This window comes from Palaemon carinicauda, chromosome 40, assembly GCF_036898095.1.
Source record: "Palaemon carinicauda isolate YSFRI2023 chromosome 40, ASM3689809v2, whole genome shotgun sequence".
In the NCBI taxonomy this organism is placed as follows: domain Eukaryota; kingdom Metazoa; phylum Arthropoda; class Malacostraca; order Decapoda; family Palaemonidae; genus Palaemon; species Palaemon carinicauda.
In genome coordinates this window covers 36,639,031-36,659,564 of record NC_090764.1, presented here as the reverse complement: position 1 = coordinate 36,659,564, position 20,534 = coordinate 36,639,031, and the positions used below count along the sequence as shown (strand labels likewise).

The 20,534-nt window shown below is 42.0% G+C and overlaps 1 protein-coding gene across 1 annotated transcript; it reads right to left on the bottom strand.

Moving 5' to 3' along the window:
* Nucleotides 1-17,055: 17,055 nt before the first annotated feature.
* On the bottom strand, nt 17,056-19,293 carry LOC137632012 (ADP-ribosylation factor 4-like). The gene is made up of 4 exons (XM_068363987.1): nt 18,960-19,293; nt 18,357-18,437; nt 17,883-18,064; nt 17,056-17,352 (listed from the first exon to the last, which is right to left on the bottom strand). Exons 1-4 carry the CDS (start codon nt 19,024-19,026, stop codon nt 17,146-17,148), a joined length of 537 nt encoding a protein of 178 aa, XP_068220088.1. The 5' UTR covers nt 19,027-19,293; the 3' UTR covers nt 17,056-17,145.
* Nucleotides 19,294-20,534: the final 1,241 nt, after the last annotated feature.

Here is a 20,534-nt window from a genome sequence, read left to right as displayed (position 1 = left end):
TATGAATAGGTCACCACAAATACTTTAGCATTGGAAGGGTAGGTGGTCATGTTGGGGTGAGGGTAGAGGTTTGGTTGTATCTACATATTAAGATGACACTAATCCCCACAAGGGTATAAGGATCCAACCTTCTTCAGGGTGATGTTCAGTGGTGATGACCATGGGTATGAGGCCTTTTGACAAAGGCCCATTTTGCTGAGTGTAGTGTGTAGCATCTGCTAAACACTCTGGGGTTAAAAATCTTAATCTTGTAAACACTGGGGCCCATGTTGTCTTGATATGCCCATAGATACCTTGCTTGGTGGGAACTATGAGCATCTGGCGTAATTCTGGGTGGAAGACATCATGAAGAAGTGGGCGTACACATCTGTGAGCATGCTGATATGGAGAGTGAGGTCGGAGGGAGCAGGTGATAAAGGTGTGGTGGATGTGTAAGGGCTGACACTGAATAAGAGTTGCTGTGTGATAACAATTAACATTAAGTGGAAATGGGCAAAGAAATCTGCTTAATGAAAGGCAGTGTAACGTTGGCGATGATGAAATTCCACTGGTACTGGGCGCCCCCCAAAGAACAGTGTCAGCGTCTCGTAACCATGAGTGGGGATAACAGATCCGTTGGCAGTCACCCGGCTGATGTTAATCATCTTTCTTGTAATGATGAGGTAGCACCCTTAAGAGGGAACATGACAGAAGAAAACAACAGGCACCAGTATCTACCAGAAAGTGCATATTAGATCCTGACTCATGCAAAAAGAAGAGATTAGTTAGTGGGAGGGTCTTTTGACCATTAACATCCATCAGGTTCTTCATGGGCAAACTTTTGACATTGGGAAGAGGAGCTCACACAAATTCTGGCAGGTGTTGTACTCAGAGGGCACGAATTACGATCACTTCATGAGGAGAACCGTCTGCAGCTGAAGGCGAGCAATACTGATAATTTTTCTTAAGGCCATCAACACCTTTTGATTCCCCAACGGTTGATGAGAGAGCTGAAAAATCTTGGCTATTTGAGTGGCTGGCAAATGTGAGTACTGCTTCAGGAGGTATGATTTGTGCTGCTCACAAAGCTGTAAATTTCAGAGAAGGTGTTGTTGGGAATTGCAGCAAGGAAGTAGTCTACTTTGCTGCTTCAGCTAGTCACGCCCTTGATGTGCAACTGAACCTCCGCTTGCTGAAACCAGGCATACGCATCTCTGCTGGCAAATGGTACGAATGTCACCGTGGCAGCATGGGCATATGAGTTGGGATCAGTAGGGGACATCTTCAGAGGATACGATAGGCAAAGCGGTGAGCTAGCAGGCGGGCTGGGTGTTCAAGGCACTCTATAGGGGTCACGAATCTCATAGCTCCTAAACTTCTAACATTATTTAGAGACATCACAGGTATTTATAGGCCCCCAAGGTGTTACAATGGCAAAGGTCCCAATTGCATGTGTATATTCAATAGTTTTCCTCAATAAGGTTAACATTGACATAAAAATGGCCAATACAGTGGAACCTCTACACACGAACGTATCTACATCCGAATTTTCCAACATCCGAAGTAAAATTCGAGCAATTTTTCGACTCTACACCCGAATTTTATTTCGACACACGAAGTAAGCAATTTTCATCGTACCTTTTGTATCCGAATTTTTCGACACGCGAAGTACAATTCGAACACGTTCCTACTCTACTCCCGAATTTTTTTTCGACACCCGAAGTAAACAATACCCGTGCACGTAGATGGTACTCATAGCGCCGGATGTATTTTTTATTTCTGCCAATAGAAGGCAGCATTTCTACCTCGGAGGGACCCTCAATTAGCGTGGCTTGGGACATTCCTCTGTTCTCGTCGGCTTTGTGTGGTTGTGCCCTGTGCGTTCTGCTATTAACCGTGTTTTAATCGTGATTTTTTACGTTCATCCTTTTACGGTATTTTACGTAAATCATGGGTCCTAAAAGGCTTAGTTTCGCAAGTGGTAGTGGTAGTGGTGAGAAAAGGAATAAGGAAATGCTTTCTTTAGAAGTAAAGCAAGGAATTATTGAAAAGCATGAGCGTGGCATCCGTGTGAGTGAACTTGCAAAAGAACATCACGACAAACTTACTACAGAGGAGCTCAAGGAACTCAATGCTATGTCTGAGCACATGAGTGATGACAAGGAAGGGATCGAGGAGGTAGAACATGTGTTAGGTTCGGCGCAAATAAAAGAGGTGTTAGGAAAATATCAACACGTGGTCGACTTCATCGACAAATACCATCCAAAGAAATTGCAGGTTTGTCGTGTAGTTGTGCAGTTTGATGATGTTTCCCTAACTTATTTTTTAAACATTCTGAAAAGCTGTACCAAGCAACTTTCTATCGATAGCTTCTTTAAAAAAACTACGAAGCGAACTCGTGATGAAGAGGAAGGAAGTGGTTCAAAGAAAACGGCAAAGAGTGAAGCGAAAGAAAGTGAAACAAAGAAAACGGCAAAGATTGAAGAGAAAAAAATTCAATCAATTTTAAGTGTAGAGAGTGAAAGTGATTAAAATTAATCATAAAAAAGAAAATGTAAAAAAAAAATATAAAATAAAAAAATAAAAAAAAATAAATAAGCTAAGTTAGGTTAAAGTTCACTTAGTGTAAGTTAGAATAAATTACGGTAGTGTACGTTTATCGTAGTCAACCTCTCTACCTCCTCGTCGCCCGTCCGTCTCCTCTCTGCGTAGCAAGACCAACACCTGCGCTGGACTTTCAAGGTGACGCTAAAAACCCGTTTCTTATTTATTATTTCTTGATAATTATTCTGTTTTACATGTCTATTATCTAATTTAGAGTGCATATTGTCATGTGTAATTATGTGTAGTAATTTATTAAGGAGTTATCATAGGTTTTTGAGCTCAACCACGGATTAATCCTATTTCAATGTATTCTTATGGGAAAATTCGTTTCTACATCCGAACATTTTCTACATCCGAAGTTGGTTGAAACGGATTAAATTCGTATGTAGAGGTACCACTGTATAATAAGGGAATGATAACAGAGTTGAAGTTAGCTCGTTATTTCAACATGTGTATTACACTTCTGTTATTGTTGGTGTTGGTAGGAAGTTGAACTTGAAAGCTTGTTTTCACATGAAATTCAACCCTCCAAGTTGAAAAGAATAAATCAAGAAGTGTCATGTCAAGACAACTTCTCTACTGAAAAGATACCTTATGAATCACTGCACTGCTATTGTTGGAGGAACTGGAACTTGAAGGATGTGCTGGACGAATGATTACAGATTGTCGAGGCTCTCCTGTCTGGCAAACTGTGGTGCTTGTCCTGATTGTGTCTGTACAAAATGTTTAATGTAAATAAAAAAGAACTGGACAACTGTTCCAAGTCAGAGTTTTCAAAGATGATCCTGAGTCTGAGCCTTGGCTAACCTTAAGCAGGCTCTTTAGAGAGAAGAAAATTGTCTATCATTGCTGCCAAGATTTTGCAGTTGTCCGGATAGCAATGAAGCCTGATTCATTGGGAATGATGTCAAACTTCTACAGGAGCTCATGCACATGAATAATTGAGATGTCATAGCGAGACAAAGTGGTGAGCAAAATGGGAGTTTTCCCCTCTCCAGGCAAGTGTTTCCTGAGGCTGGATGAATAGTCTCCTTTGTGAATACAATATAACAATGAATAGAGTTCACAGTCTTCACCCTGAACAGGAACTTTTCGAAATGGCCGACTTTAAATATAATGGGAACTCATACTTATTTAATTTTGAATGGTAAAAGGTTGAATAAAAACCCTAAAAGATATTTTATTGTATCTCATTTATGACATTCTTCACTATCTACTGTAGTACCAAGAATCTCCAGTTCTGCTGGTGATCTGTTAAGGGAGCCCCTATTTTTAAAAAGGGCAAGAAATACCCTCCTTGCAGGGTCTTTAGCACCCAAGGGACTGCTTTGATCCCCAGTCATGCCTTCCAATTATTTTGAAGACTAGTCCCCACTATCATTGCATTCATCAAGCCTACTCTGAACAGTGCACTGGCTACCCTTACCTGCCTGACACTAAGGAGTGAGAATCTAAAGTCTTTAGGTCTATTGATTTGCATCAGATGATTTAAATACTAAAAAAACTAGAAAGCATAATTGATACTTCATAAACTAAAATGAATCCAAAGCAACTCAAAGTGTAGTGAATGGGGCACAAAACAAGCAAATACGACCAAGTGAACAGATACAATTGTTTCAAGTGGGCTTGACAACAAGATCGTGAAGATATTGGTGTTACCTGCAGAATGACTTAACATCTGCCCACAGCGGATGTCATTTGTTGTATGGAGGTAAAGTATTGTGGCGAATGGGGTGGATTAGAGCATGCTAGAAATAGGAATGAATGGCGAGCGATTGTGATGCAGTTCCGGTAGGCCCTGCTGCTTCCTCCGGTGCCTTGGATGACCGCGGAGGTAGCAGCAGTAGGGGTTTATGAAGCTTCATCTGTGATGGATAACGGGGGAGGGTGGGCTGTGTCACCCTAGCAGTACCAGCCGAACTTGGTTGAGTCCCTTGTCAGGCTGGGAGGAACGTGGAGAGGAGAGGTCCCCTATTTTGTTTCATTTGTTTGATGTCGGCTACCCCCCAAAATTGGGGGAAGTGCCATGGTATATGTATGTATGTATAATTATAAGTTCTAGAAGCTCTCCCTTTAAGATGTCAGTGATATGACTTCCCTATACGAATCATTGAAATAATTCTCTTTGAGGGTGTTTCTACTCGTACTAGTATTTTCTAAAATTTAATAAAGCAATTATAGTGCCATTGACAGAAGAGAGGATAGATTTATACATGAAAAGATAATCCAAAGGGTTAGACAAAACTTTATATAATTAATTTAGAGACAAAGTATCAGATAAATAACCTTAAATAAATAAGAGCATATTGCACATTTCCAACAATTAAGTACCAAATAACCTGCTTAACATTTAACCAAACAATCTTTAGTTTGCATCTCTTGAAGTACTGGTTAACAAGCTTAACCTTATCTTGCTCTAATGTTTTGTTTTAATTAAAACAAATTCTTCAGGCAATCCAGTCTATAAATGTAATTCATCAGTCTTTTTTATTAATAAAAAGAAAAGTTTAAGTTCCTTGAAAAACACTTGAAGACAGCAGTATACAATATGTTGGGAATATTCTTTTGAATGGCAGTAATCTACAATTAAATTATTTCACAATGTTAGTAATATAAATTATTTTGCTAAGTACTGTATTTAAAGGTATACTACTTCAAGGAAAAAGGGGTTTTGACAAAAGAAAACCTTTTTAGGTGAGGTAAAGTGTGGTCTCCAAGGACTTTCCTGTCAAAGGCTAGAGCAGGGAATCTAATATGATATAAAATACCAACCAAATATTGTCTTTCTTGGTTAGTGTTCTGGCGTGTATAAGGGAGACCCACTGGTTTAGACTATTGAACTTGTCACTGCACCTCCAATGCTAAATATTGCCTGGCAAATGATGACACATCATCAGCAAGAACTAATACTTGTACATGAGACAATACTGCCTTCCCTACTAGGAGTAAGACTTAATGTCCCATCCCTTCATGAGGCTAGTGAGTGGGGATGGTCTTGGAGACCACGCAGCACTTCCCTTTTGGGGGCTAATGTGCTGTGTGGTCTCCAAGTACTAATACCAGAGCAATAAAAAAAATACATTAGACTCATGTACCCTAAAGGACAAACATCTACAACCAAGCAAATATCCAATTCATATGTAAATGGGTAAGAAGATAAACTAACAAGTAAGACAGTCACCTCACAAGGGCAAAACCCCTGGAAAAGAAGCTAGATGCCTGTCATGGTGTTTCTGCTATGGGACCTGGTTGATGGTTCCATCTATCAAATTTCCCCTTGTAAGTGCCACGAATGAGCCAAGTACTGCCCACACGTTGTACCGCTTGGATTTATTTTGGGTAGTCTTATATAACACCCTGTGCTCGGCTCAACCTGTAAAAATTTGGAAATTTTCCCATTGTGGGTTTTAGGGATGGAAAAAGGATCATTGATTTTAATGAAGGGTCATTCAAATATGGATAGCTTCTGTAAAAATGAACTTGTTGGTTTTGATATTTTCAAACACACTATCTTCTAAGGCCATGGATATCTGCCAATATAATTGCAGAGTAGACACCAGAAAGAGGTTACCATCCCCAGGTTGTAAAGTGGTATAAAAAAGGATCTCGCCTCTGAAAAGGCTTTTTATTTTTGGCCAAAAACATGATTAGGAGACAGTCAGGAGTGATAGTGATAAACTCCTTTTTCTGCATAATGCGGAGTCACCAATTGTTGCACCTGAACTTATGCAATTAGCAAAATAACTTTCTGGAGTAACTTCTATTCTTATGAAATGGAGGAGTGTCCAGATTTACCTAAAACCAAAGCATTCTATCAAGAGATCAGGGCCCTGAATGGGTTAGTAGTATAAGCCTGCTTGATAGGCTCTGTCAATACAGATTTGTTTGACAAAATTGTTGATGGCTTAAGCTTCCCATCTTCAAAGAGGTAGAACAGAAAGGAAGCTAAGAAGTCCAGAGGTATCTGGCACAATGACCTGTCCCTCTGGAAGACCATTCATACCTTGTCTAGAGGAGAAATACCACTTACACCAAATGAAATACGACATGTTGTGAGCTAATAATTCCCTTCCATATATACAGGAGAGAAAATCCAAGCACTAAGGTTTCAGGTTGGAAAAGAGGAAGAGTGAGTATTCCAACTCCCTACACTATGATAAAGCTGAGCTGACTGAATAGGGTGTAATCTCCATCACAGATGCCGGAGCAGTGGATACCAAGGGCTGTTCGGCAGTTGTGGAACTACCAGCACAGCTGTCTCTGAGATGTCATGAAAGATAGTCAAAGCCTTCAAAATCATACTCGGAGGAAACCTAAATCGAGGTCCATCTGTTTCAGTCCAGCTTCAAGGCATCTCTTGCCACTGACTGAGAATCCACATTCGGAGCTACACATAGTGGAAGGTTTTGGTTCTCTTTCATCACAAATAAGTCCACTTGGAGATCCTGCATGATCTCTAGGATCCTTTGGATGGAGCTCTGATCAAAGGTTCACAATGTGTCTAGGGTTCTCGATTGGACAGGGCTAGGTGTCTACTATCACACTAAGACAGAAAGGTGGATCTGGAAGAGAAACATATCCTTCTCCCAATGGAACTTCACAATGGTTAGAATCACTGCATCAATAATTCTCAAGCCGAATTCTCCTATCCTCAAAAAACAAACTGCTGCTTGGTTTTCAATGAAAATCTTGATATAGTTACTTATTAGATTGAGCCTTGTCAATATCAAGAAAACTGCTTTCAGTTTCAACACGTTCATGTAAAATGGGCCAAATAAGGGACAATTTCCCAAACACACAGTTTTCATCCGACCTCTCCAACCTGACCTGGATGCGTCTGTCTGAAGGATCATGGATATTGGGGAGGGACCAACAGGACTGACATGGAGAGGGACTTTGGTGAGGCCAAAGGCATGATAATTCTATTGCAACAACTGGGTAACTGGGATTGATCGTCTCGCAATTCGTTCCAAATCGGTTTTCTCCACACCCAAATGGTCTTTTAACCTTGTTTTAAAACCTGGGTTGACTACTGAAGTAAACTGAAGAAGACCCAAGACTCTTTCCAGTTGCCATCTGAAGGAGAAGCAACTCCAAAGAAAGGACTTTACCTGTGTAAAATACTTTGCCAGAATGCTTTTGGTAGGCTTAGGGTGGTTTTTGATATTACCCAATGAAGACCTAGCCACTGGAATATCCTTCTTGGGACTAGTCATGATTTTGTGAAAGTGAAGGAAACCTACGTCCTGAAGAACTTGCAAGATTCAATTTTTGTATCTAAGGCATAATTATTCTCTCTCTCCCCAGACTAGCCATTTGTCCAAATTATCTATGATTTTAACTCCCTACAACCAAAAGTTTGATCACTGAATTTGCCAGTTTTGTGAAAGGCATAACTTTGAACCTGTAAGAACCCCTCCCAAGCCGAAATCATTAATGTTGGAAGTGGGGAGCAATAGGGGTGTGCCAATAAGTGACTTTTATATATATAATACAGGTTCAAGCTTATTGCTGTAGTACTGTAATTGGCAGATATGCATGATGGCCATTATCTTGATTGCAGTGGATGATATAGGTCGAGGATTATACCGAATAGTTTTCCCGCAGAATTTTAGGAACTTCTACTTTCCTATGGCGACTTTTTTCAACAGTTTGCAGACAAAGGAGTCAAGTTCCTAGGTTTTGGCCTGATAGGATTGGTGATAGGGAGGTGTTTTAGAGAACCATGACAACCCATTCTTTTTGAGACTATGCTCAGTCCCTACAGAGAAAAGTTTCAACGTTCCTGAAAAAATAGAGATAACCCCTTACCCCTATTTTTTTTTAGACTAGCTCAGTCCCTAGAAAGAAGTGTTTCAACATTCCTGAAAATGATGACCCCCAACCCTGGGAAATTTGTTGCCAAGGTCTTTTACTTCTGTGAGACTGACCAGCACCCCAGCTTCCCACGGTGAGCTCCCAGTTGCACTTTTTCCTTTTAAAGATTACATAGTATCCAGGATTTTGATTGATTGATTTATAGTTCTCTGGTATCCTGACATCGAAGGTCATTGATGCTGATATTGTTTGTTATATCTGGAACTCTACCTTAGCAGGATGATGCTGCTGCTGCTGCTGCTTAATGTTTGTTTCATGGAAATTTGGGTGCAGACTGAAGAGGCTTGGGATGAGTTATGGTGCTGGTCTCTTTGCTGATTGCCTCTGGGACTGATGCTGATACTTATATAAGACAAAAACTTGTATTTGGATTTTTTTTTACTTTTGATAGGGCTGAAATTGTTTTTTTCCACTTCTCTCGAAGTAGTGTTAAATGCAGTATAAGTGTGTTAGCCTTAGCTTTATCCTCTAATGATTTGGAGAAAAGGGACATACATAGAGGGTCACTATATAGGAACTCCACCACTTCTACATTCTCCACATCATCAACAACCACCACACGCCTTACCTCAAATTTTGCTTTGTCGAAGTTCTGTAAAGTCTGATTGATAGGCTTACCCAACAACGTTACCATGTCTGAGATAGCCATCTGGGATCAACCTGCAACATCCAATTCCATGGAGGACATGATAGGCACCAGATAAAACTAATTCTAGTGCGTTCATTTTAGCTGTCCTAATAGAATTTAAAGTAGAAAACCATCATCCAATTGATTGGCAGCCATCTGAGCCTCCAATTTCTTGGGGAGAAGACTTCATGATCTTTAAGCTAAACCCAACCTCCGAGACTCCTTTGCTAAGCTATTAAGGGCAGACGTCTTTAGAAAAACCTCTTTGTGGGTAAGCAGGGGGCATGCCTTAAGGATGGTTTCTTAATCTGCCAATACAATTGATAGAATGTAGCAAAATCTTCAAATTCCACATCGTCCAATGGAAGACCGAAGCCCCCTGCTTCGAAACATGTTCAATTCAGGCCAAAAAGCACATTCTGTGCCATTTTGCCAAGGGTTTTTGATTCCTGTTACCTAACCCAGAATCCTTGGGTCAGAAGTTACCATCACAACTGAGTTTTCTCCTGAAAAAAAGGGGAATTAAGAGCCAGGGCTTAGAACATGGGAGACTATATTTCTTTGGTATTTTATGTCAAATGGGAATCCCTTTTCTAACCTTTTATAGAAAATCCAAGGTGATAACATAGCAAATGAACCCCAAAAATACTGTTTAAATTTATGCACAAAATTAAAAGGAATCAAGGAGCAAACAGAAAGGGTAACAATAAAAAATCATGCTCAAAATACAAGTTGGCAATTAATAGTAGTTGTAATATAAGTATACTGACAAGGTCAAGATAGAAAACTTATCCACATTAATTCTTTGCAAAAAACATAGCCAGCCTGTATATGACATTAGTGACAGTCTACTCCAAGGGCTTTTGTAAATAAAAATCTAATGATGTTACTCTTCAACACTAAACGTACCCTCCATTTAGAGTAATGTTCTTTGCTTGAATAAAACTTTGCATCAGCAAATTTCAAAACATGATACAGTACTGCATTACACTTATTTTTGAAGTAGGTACAGTAACTGTTTATATGTTTGGCAAATACAAAAGTTATCTTGCTATTCTATGGAGTAAATCTGCTTCCCAAATCAATTTAAAGACTCCATATTTTTTTTCTCCTTTACAAATCAATATAAATGTTTGGTTGTCAATGTCAGTTGTGGACATATCTATTTGTTCTCTATTTTGTCTCGTCTTTAATCATGCCTAAGATTTTCAAGGTTATGAGCTGCTTTTTTTATTTCCTCAGAGTAGTTTCCTCTCATTTTTATTTTAATGTTAAGATATATTTTGGCTTGAAGGTAATATACTAATATCTAATAATCATTAGACACTCAAGGAAAAGGGCTGATGAGTAAAAATTATATCTGGAATTATAATAATGAAAGACTGCTAGTGGTTTCATCTACTTGTGTTTTATATTTGGTATTTTTTTTTTTTTAGATTAGGGCTCAGTTGACAAAATACATAGCGTAAGTCTCTAAAGCCGCCAATGCAAAATGTTATTACCTTGTACCATCAAATGCAATGGATCATCAAAAACCATTCAAAAGATGGTAGGTAATAGTAATAACATATAAACTTCCACCACTTTTAGTCATTCAGTCATGTCTGACTTGCAACTGAAGTGCAATCCATGAAGATCCATTAGTTTTAAACCCTGAAAGACAAAATGCCTTCTTGTATTTTATCTTCACTTACTCTATGATATCCAGCTTTTAAAGCTAGTCATGAAGTCTGAATCATCTTGTAATCTTCATTCTAATTGCTTCCACCACCTGGTTTCCATTTCCAATCTTTCCTCCCTACATTGGTGGTCTGAATGTTAGTAGTTTTGTGCCATTTTTATTTCTAGTTTTCTTTCATACTCTCACTTTACACAAAATTCCCCACTTATTTTGTCTTGTAAGTAGGGTACTTTTCCTCTTGTTTTGTCTACCACTAAAAACTGTACCAATTACAGTAAAGTACATCTATCAGACTCTTAAATAGCTATTATCACAAAGTACTTCTCAGTTTCAAGATCCTTAGGAGAAAAAATGCACAAAAATGACAAATTCGAAGATAATTTGTATTTTTCCTAACCATACAAACCTTAGCTATTTACAAAGGGTTTACTTTTAGCGCAGCTGAAATGACGAGCCAATAGTTTTTAACGAGGGTTAATTACCCCCGCGCTAGTTAGCGGGGGGGGGGGGGGAAAGGGTAGCTTGCTACCCCTCCCCCCTCCACACACCGGTGACTTGCTTCACTTCACTTAGAGGTAGGACTTGACTTGGGGGTCAGGGATGGCGGGCACATATGTGTAAATAGCTAAGGTTTGTATGGTTAGGAAAAATACAAATTATCTTCGAATTTGTCATTTGTTCCGTAACCGAAATACAAACCACGCTATTTACAAAGGGTGACTTACCCCTTAGGAAGGGTGGTAAGTCCCCAGCCTTACTGACTTCGGCTTGCCCGGGGGCTCGATCCCTCAGTGAGCAGCACTAGAGAGAGGGAGCCCCTGTACCTCACAGGTTCCTAGCATCGCTAGGAACGAGTGGCCTACATAAGCAGTGTGAGGAGGAGAGTGTGACTCGTCCTATGAAGTTGACCTTGAGACCTTCAGATAGGAATTCTAGGATAGGACGTTCCCCATACCACCTCGTCAGGGTATGGGAGACGCAACAGTATTAAGCTTAATACTAGGAGCACAAAGAAGCATGGGTTACCTGCAGAGGTCGAGGTCAGCTATGCGAGGACCAGGATGCTGCTTCCCCCAAGAGAGGGGAGAATGAAGAAAGAAGTAAGGGTCAGACATACTCTTTCATTCATGCAGACTAAGACCGGGTAACAACGCCCTCAACCTACTGCTACTTGTCCAAAAAGGAGCCTGAGGTTAGACCAGCTGTTGTGCAGCAACCACAAGGCCGATAGAAAACGTATCGAGGCTCCTGTGGGTCACGTCTTGCAGGTAGTGGGCTGTGAAGGTCGTTTGACGCTTCCAGACCCCAGCTTGAAGTACCTGCGTCACAGAGAAGTTTCTCTTGAAGGCCAGGGATGTAGCAATACCCGACATCGTGGGCCCGAGGGCGACGTGACGGAGGAGGGTCAGGATTCAGGGCATGGTGGATAACCCTTCGAATCCAAGCTGAGATGGTGTTCCTGGTGACCTTCCTCTTTGTCCTGCCTGTGCTCACAAACAAAGCTCGCACATGAGGACGGATTGCAGCCGTTCTCTTCAAGTAGTGCCTCAGACACCTCACTGGGCATAGTAGCAGCTGGTCTGGGTCGTTTGTTACAGAACGGAGACTCGCGATCCTGAAAGAGTCGAACCGAGGATCCGGCACTCCAGGATTCTGAGTCTTGGCCACAAACTCAGGGACGAACCTGAACGTTACCTCCCCCCATCCCCTTGAATGGGCGATGTCGTACGAGAGACCATGAAGTTCTCTAACTCGCTTGGCCGAGGCCAAGGCGAGTAGGAAAGCCATCTTCCAAGACAGGTGGCGATCGGAGGCCTGGCGTAATGGCTCGAAGGGAGGTCTCTTAAGAGACCTGAGGACTCGAACCACGTTCCAAGGAGGGGGTCTCACTTCCGACTGGGGGCAGGTAAGCTCATAGCTACGTATGAGTAAAGAGAGTTCTAGCGATGAAGAAATATCCACGCCCTTCAATCTGAAGGCCAAGCTTAAGGCTGAGCGATAGCCTTTCACTGCCGAGACAGAAAGGCGCATTTCTTCTCGCAGATACACGAGGAAGTCCGCTACGTATTGCTGGAATAGTGGCATCGAGTGGAGAGATACCCCTTCCACGACACCAACCACAAAAGACTCTCCACTTCGCTTGGTAGACTCCCTCAGAGGACCTTCGCAGGTGCCGAGACATTCTCTCCGCAACCTGTTGCGAAAACCTCTCTCCACGAGGAGACGCTGGATAGTCTCCAGGCGTGAAGCCGAAGCGAGGCTACGGCCCTGTGAGGGACGCCGGAGTGGGGTTGTCTGAGAAGCTCGTGTCGTGGAGGAAGCTCCCTTGGGAGTTCCGTCAGGAGTTGCAGAAGGTTCGGAAACCATTCCGCGTGATGCCATAGCGGAGCTACTAGAGTCATGGAACAGTTGACCGATAGTCTGGTCCTGTTGAGCACCCTTCTCATCAGACAGAATGGTGGGAAGGCGTACACGTCGATGTTGTCCCACCGTTGCTGGAAAGCATCTTTCCAGAGTGCCTTGGGGTCCGGGACTGGTGAGCAGTACAGGGGCAGCTTGAAGTTCAAGGCTGTCGCGAAAAAGTCCACCGTCGGGGAACCCCACAAAGTCAGGACTTTGTTGGCTATCTGAGGATCCAAAGACCACTCGGTACTCACTATCTGCGAAGCCCTGCTCAGACTGTCGGCGAGCACATTCCTCTTGCCAGGAATGAAGCGAGCTGATAGTGTTATTGAGTGGGTTTCGGTCCACCTCAGAGTCTCTACTGCAAGATGGGATAGCTGTTGCGAAAAAGTGCCTCCCTGCTTGTTGATATAAGCCACTACCGTGGTGTTGTCGCTCACCACCACCACGGAGTGACCCGCCAGGGACCGTTGGAACTGCTGAAGAGCCAGAAAGATGGCCTTCAATTCTAGCAGGTTGATGTGTAGGCACTTTTCTGATTCTGACCAAAGGCCTGAGGCCCTCTGGTTCAGAACGTGCGCCCCCCACCCTTCTTTTGATGCGTCCGAAAACAGAGTCAATTCCGGGGGTAGGACGAGAAGACTCACTCCCTTCCGCAGGTTCTCGTCGGCCAGCCACCACCGCAAGTCCGTCTGTTCCAGAGACCCCATTGGGATCAGAATGTCCGGGGAATCGGATCCTTGATTCCACCGGGACTTGAGCCGCCATTGAAGGGATCTCATCCTGAGGCGGCTGTTTGGAACCTGACGGGCCAGGGAGGATAGGTGGCCTAAGAGACGCAACCACGATTGGGCGGGGAGTTCTTTTCGCCTGAGGAAAGGTTCCGCCACCCTCCTCAGCCTTGCTATCCGGTCGTCTGATGGAAAGGCTTTGTGGAGATTGGTGTCTATTAGCATGCCTAGATAAACCAGTCGTTGGGACGGCTGCAGAGAGGACTTCTCGAGGTTTACCACGATCCCCAGATCCTGGCAAAGATCTAGAAGCCTGTCTCGGTGCCGAAGAAGGGTCGACTCCGAGTCTGCTAGGATCAGCCAATCGTCCAGGTAACGAAGGAGACGAATGCCGTTCCTGTGCGCCCAAGATGAAATCAGGGTGAACACTCTGGTGAACACCTGAGGAGCTGTGGAGAGACCGAAACACAGCACCTTGAACTGGTAGGTCTTGTTGTCCAGACAGAATCTCAGGTACTTCCTGGAAGACGGATGAATTGGGATCTGGAAGTACGCGTCCTTTAGATCCAGTGTACACATGAAGTCTTGTGGTCTCACCGCAAGTCTGACCGTGTCTGCTGTCTCCATGCTGAACCGGGTTTGTTTGACAAACCTGTTCAGAGCTGAGAGATCGATGACGGGTCTCCAGCCACCAGTAGCCTTCTTTACAAGAAAGAGTCGACTGAAGAAGCCTGGGGAGCCGTCTATGACCTCCTGGAGAGCATCCTTCTCGAACATGGTCTCGACTTCGGCCTGAAGGGCCAGCCCCTTTGCCGATCCCGTGGCATAGGAGCTCAACGACACTGGATTCGCTGTCAGGGGAGGTTGAGATGTCGTGAACGGGACGCGATAACCTTGGCCGATCACTGAGACCGTCCAAGCATCGGCCCCGTGTTGCTGCCACCTGTGGACGCAACACTGAAGGCATCCCCCCACAGGTGGACACGCAAGGGGACTGCCACCCCTAGGGCTTTCGGCCGCGGCCGCCACCCCTAGGAGTCTTGCCTCTCCTGGAGGACTTACCGCCCCTCTTGACCTTGGCTGGAAAGGGCTGGGGCTTAGACACCACTCTCTTAGCTGCCGGTGCCTGTTTGGGAGCCTTACGAGGCTGTTGCTGCTGTTGTGGTGGGGCTGGAGGCTTATAGGGCCGAGTTGTAAGGGCCCTGTGGAGGAGGGAGTCCGTGCTGGATTTCCTCCACCTCTCAGCCGTTCGCTCCAAGTCTTGAGGCTCAAACAGGCTCTCCCCCAGAAGGGAAGCATGTCGGAGCCTACACACATCCACGGCGGGGACCTTCGGATGGAATCTCTCGGACACAGCATCGCGACGCTTCAACACCGAGTTGGCCCACAGGGTGGTAACCTGGTGCGCCAAAAACTCGATGGAGCGGGTGCCCGAGAGCAAGAAGGTCTCTAGGGCCTTCCTATTGGTCTCCTTGGACAAGTCCTCCGATCGCAATAGGATGCCCAGAGATCCTAGCCAGAAGTCCAGCCACGAAGTGGCCTGCATGGCACACTTAGCGACCTTCTCGTGGTTAAGGATCTCTGCCGCCGAGAACGACACCTGCCGGGCAGAGATTTTCTCAAGGGGAACTCCCTTCGCCAGCTCCTCCACAGAGTGATGGAGAGGAAGAGCGAGGTTGTACTCACCCAGGATCTCGAAATACCTCCTCTGCTGAAGGCGAGGAGGAGGGATGAGCTTGTTCCCGGCAGTGGAACGACTGGAGGAGGCAAGAAGTGCGAGCTGAGCGTTGGCCCTAGCCCTGGCACTCTTCAGCCCCCGAGACCAGGGCAGAGCTGCACTGGTCTTAGGGGCCTTCCGAACGTCAAACACTTCATCCAGAATCGTGTCTTTGCCTTCACGGGGGGCGATGACTGGATCTGTAAGTCTGTTAAGTTGCCTTATCAGGCTTAGGACCTGCCAGAAGGCATGTTCGGACTCTTGCTGTTCTCCTCCCTGCGGGCTGGCAGCTAAGTCTCCTGCCCCAGGAACCTCTTCCTGGGGTGATACGGGGACATTCCCCTGGGTAGTCGTGGGTTCCTGACGAATCCTTGCAGAGGATTTAGGGACGGTCTTGGAATCCTTGGGTTCCCTCCTGGGAGGGATACAGGATCCCAACAACGAGGTTCGAGGGGCCCCTTCCTCACGAGACGATTCTCCTGCCTGAAGCGAAGTTTCCCCCCCTGGTGCCGAGGGGGAGACTACCGCCCCACTGGACTCACCTGAGGACGGAAAGGCCTCGTCCACGGGAGGAGAGAGTACTCGTGCAGGAGAAGGGACCTTCGAGACCGACCTCTTTCGTCCTCCAAACACTCGAATGCATTTCCAGTCCCAGAAGCTTATCGGCATTATGATCACTGGGTAACACTGCATGTTTTGAAAAGAAGAGCTGATTACCATAGGCTGGTATACTGCCTCATAAACTTCCACCTAGATTTCCTGTCAAGATATTTTTCATAAACGTAGAAAAGAAATCATGGAAACATTGAGTAGTCATGCCCAAGGTAATTTTTACAATAAAACCAACCGCTCATTCATTTGCATATATAAGACACCCACCCCCCTTTTTATAAAAGATAACAATTGATTATTTACAAAATTTGTTTTCTTATGCAGTATATTATGTTTCCGTTTACCCCCCCCCCCCCCGTTTTTTATAAAAGATAACAATTGATTATTTACAAAATTTGTTTTCTTATGCTGTATATTATGTTTCCGTAATGTCTTTTATGAATTCTACCTTGAACTTTTCTCGAGTTCTGAATACTTATGCATTACTTAAGGTCTTTGTAGCATTCCTCCATCCCCATATTCTTTACCTCCATTCCCGCCTCATTTCCCCTTTTCTTTCAATTCAGCCTCATCTAACAATGATTTAATAATGCAATTACTGTTATCTTTCAGTAGCACTTTGGCATTGAATAGCTTCACAGTCCCCAGTATTGGGCTATATAGCTCAAATTCATTAACCAAATTAAATCGAATACATTTCATACAGCTTTCTCCAGATTCCCAGACCTTCTTTCCTATGAATTTTTCATTGTCGGACATACCAGTGTACATATTAGTTTTTTTTCATCAAGTTATTAAAGTAATGAATGAAGTTAAAAGACTGTTGTCAAAATAGCAGATCATTTTATTACAAAATACATCAACGGAACGAGAATCAATTGTTATATAATAGTCATAATATTTGTTGCTTTGCTCATTTCGTAACTTCCTTGGCCAGCCAGTCAAGGGACTCATAGATACCTGTAGAATTCACGGCACAGGTACCTTGGACAAACCAGGTGCGTCTCAGATTGCGAAGGTTGAGGGCGTCTGTGATGTGAGATGGTGAGGCAGCTTGGGGAAGATCTTGCTTGTTAGCCATGATGAGCAGAGGACAGTTCTCGAGCTCTTTATCCTCGTCCTGTTAGAAGGGTGGAAATCAATAGGTTTTTTATTATTAAGAATGTCACTTCAGGTGTTTAAAATTATTGTGGTAGGTGTATTATTTTGTATTATATTTTGAAAGCCATTTGTTCTGTCTTCACATTCTTGTCGACATCAGGAGAAATTTTATCTTTCGCGTGTTGATTAGTGCTTATTTGTGCATCGGTAAAATCTAAAGGGTTTATCATTGATCACAAAGTCATAATGTAATGCCTATAATTTGCATTTTCATCATTATACTTGAAAAAGAACCATCATTTTAAGCGTACATTTATCCAGGATAGCACCTAGTTGTTGCAATAATGTCATCACTACAATAAGGAAAACTATGAAATTACCTAATACCGTAGTTAATTCCCATGTTCTTAAAATGAGAAGCTAAAGGAAATCTAGGATGAGAGAGAGAGAGAGAGAGAGAGAGAGAGAGAGAGAGAGAGAGAGAGAGAGAGAGAGATTCGGTACAAATTCTTTTTAATGCATAATTTAATAAACGTTACTCTTACATACCAAGATATCAAGTTCCTCCTTCGCCTCAGCCAGTCTCTGCGGGTCGTTGCTGTCGACGACGAAGATTATGGCTGAGGTGTTCTGGAAGTAATGCCTCCACAGGGGACGGATTTTTGTCTGACCGCCGACGTCCCAAACTGTGAAACTTATGTTCTTGTATTCTACCGTCTCGACATTGAAGCCTGAAAAGAAAGTTAATCAATAACGAAGCCATTTTCTTTCATTTACTTACAATCTCTGCTTACGGACTAAAAATTAGAATGTATTTTATTTTTATGCTCAAAATCTGTTTTAATTTCGTCTTGCTCTTTGATTATGATGTAATCCAGATAATGTTTTGGAAAGTGATGATTATTTTCTGGGGAAAAGTAAGTTTTATTAGAATAATTAAGATAATTTTCTCATGTTTAAGACTCGTCTTGGAAGTGAGGTAACGTTAAGATATAAATTTTACTGAAGAATAACTTTATTCACCAATTGTTGGAATTGTCGTGACGATTTCTCCTAGTTTTAGTTTGTAGAGGATCGTAGTCTTCCCTGCTCCGTCGAGGCCAACTGTCAAAGAGAACGTATCAGATAGAGAAAACTGTAATCATGAATTATAACGTTTGTAAAATTGCTAATGTAAGTGAATGATAATTGTATTCCGTATTTAAAATAGAGATAATTAAAACTGAAAAGTGATGCCTAAAGAGCATTTTTAATGAAAATTCTTAAATAATGTTTATGTGTTAGGTATCTAAAGAAATAATCAAATAACCATGTAATGTTAAGGGAGCTTCAATTAGGTTCATAAGCAAAAGTAAAGTATTTTGAATTGATATGAAATTAATGTTCTGTTTCAGATGTATGTTTGAGCATTATTTTAAAGCAATTCAGTTTGTAACTGCAGTCAATGAAGAATCGGTTTTTGGAGATAAGTGCAAGTAAGCATGTTGTTATTGATTTTATCATTAGAATAATTCTAACTCCTTAACGTTAAATATATTTTTTGATGTTAGATCCTTAGCAAAATCATGTCTACATTTTGTTCGTATTAGAAATAGTAACAAAAATAATTATAATAATAATTCTTACCCATAAGTATCCTGCAAGGCTTGGAGCTCTGTATTAAAGACAGAATTCTGCTCAAAATGATCCCCATTTTGTATTCTCCAAAATTTGGTTGTATTCGACGTGAATTGTTATCAATTTGGTATAAACACTTTTTCTGACCTTTATATTTGGTATACGAAAACAGGTAGTGGTTATTCCTATAGCCTCAGGTCCTTTGCTATCTACGTTCAAATATCGCTGAATATTCTTTGATAAGAGTTCTCCCTTTCGAATATATTACGATCTCCTATAGTTGAGAGTCCAGAATCCGCTGTCACAAGCTAACGTAAAATCACTTCTGTTGGGTCACGGAGATAGCGGTAGTATATATGGCTGGAACAACTGCCACGTATTGAGGGCCACGTATTTAGGACCACGAATCAGTCAGATGTTGTCAACTTTCTCATTTCCTCCCAGTTATTCTTATCGCTAACCCGCTCTGGCACGATCGCGTGCCATGACTCATGGCGAGTAGGTAGCCTTCATTTGCTTGACTTTGCAACACATTTCGTCATGTGTTTGTGTTGTTCCTTCGCGTACTTTATAATATGGTGAATGTTGTAAATATTGACTTAAGTCTTAAATATTTGATTTTAAAGTATGATATTAATATCAGTAAATGTTACGTACAGAGAAAAATGTTTTAGCAAATATTATGATGATGGTAAATAATACTAAGGACTACAATCGCAACTACTTTGACTGTAGTAGTAATAAGTATGACTATTGTAGCAAATACTTTTACAAGGATTGTAAATAGTACAATATTGATGGGGAAGATTGTGTTAACATAGAAGTACTACTACAACTACTTTGATATGAAAATAGTACGCATAGTTAATTTTGTTACCATAAGGATTTATAAGAATAAAAATATGATACTTTCTGGAAATTTGAGAAAAAATTATACAATTCTCTCACCAAAAATCTACAAATGGCCTTTAAAAACAATATTATGTGGTCTTTAGCCAATATTTTAAACCTCAGTGATTGATTTTTTATACGGTTAGTTTCATGGCCTCTTTGGCTATATGTGATATTTATGTGTGTGTGTATATATATATATATATATATATATATATATATATATATATATATATATATATATATATATATATATATATATATATATATATCCGTGCAAATAAAGATATCGATATACATTGTTACACCCTAGCAGTACCAACCAAACACGGTTAAATCCTCGTCAGGCTGGGAGGAGCTAAGAGAAGAAAAAACTTCCTTTTTGCTCTTTTTTTTTTTATGTCGGCTACCACCCACAATTGGAGGAAGGGCCTTGGTAGATAGATAGATAGACTTTGACAGAAACAGGGAGGAGGGAACTGATGATTGAGTTTGAAATACATTGAATTCGATGAGGTAGTTCCTGGTAACACCTTTAGGTATATATCAGAAAATGTTTTATGGATTACATTTATTGTAAATTCAAACTTGATTCCACTTCTGCCTTCCCCATCCGAATCACTGCCTGATATCTACTAAATGTCTTGTTACAGATCTGAACATTCATTTCTGTCAGTTTTGTTTAAGTTGTTT

Excerpts from the sequence above, each read along its gene's own strand:
- LOC137632012 (XM_068363987.1), bottom strand. The coding sequence starts at position 19,026 with ATGGGGATCATTTTGAGCAGAATTCTGTCTTTAATACAGAGCTCCAAG. Across the intron at positions 18,438-18,959 it reads GCCTTGCAGGATACTTATGG|TTGGCCTCGACGGAGCAGGG; the intron begins GTAAGAATTATT and ends TCTCTTTGACAG. Across the intron at positions 18,065-18,356 it reads CACGACAATTCCAACAATTG|GCTTCAATGTCGAGACGGTA; the intron begins GTGAATAAAGTT and ends CTTTCTTTTCAG.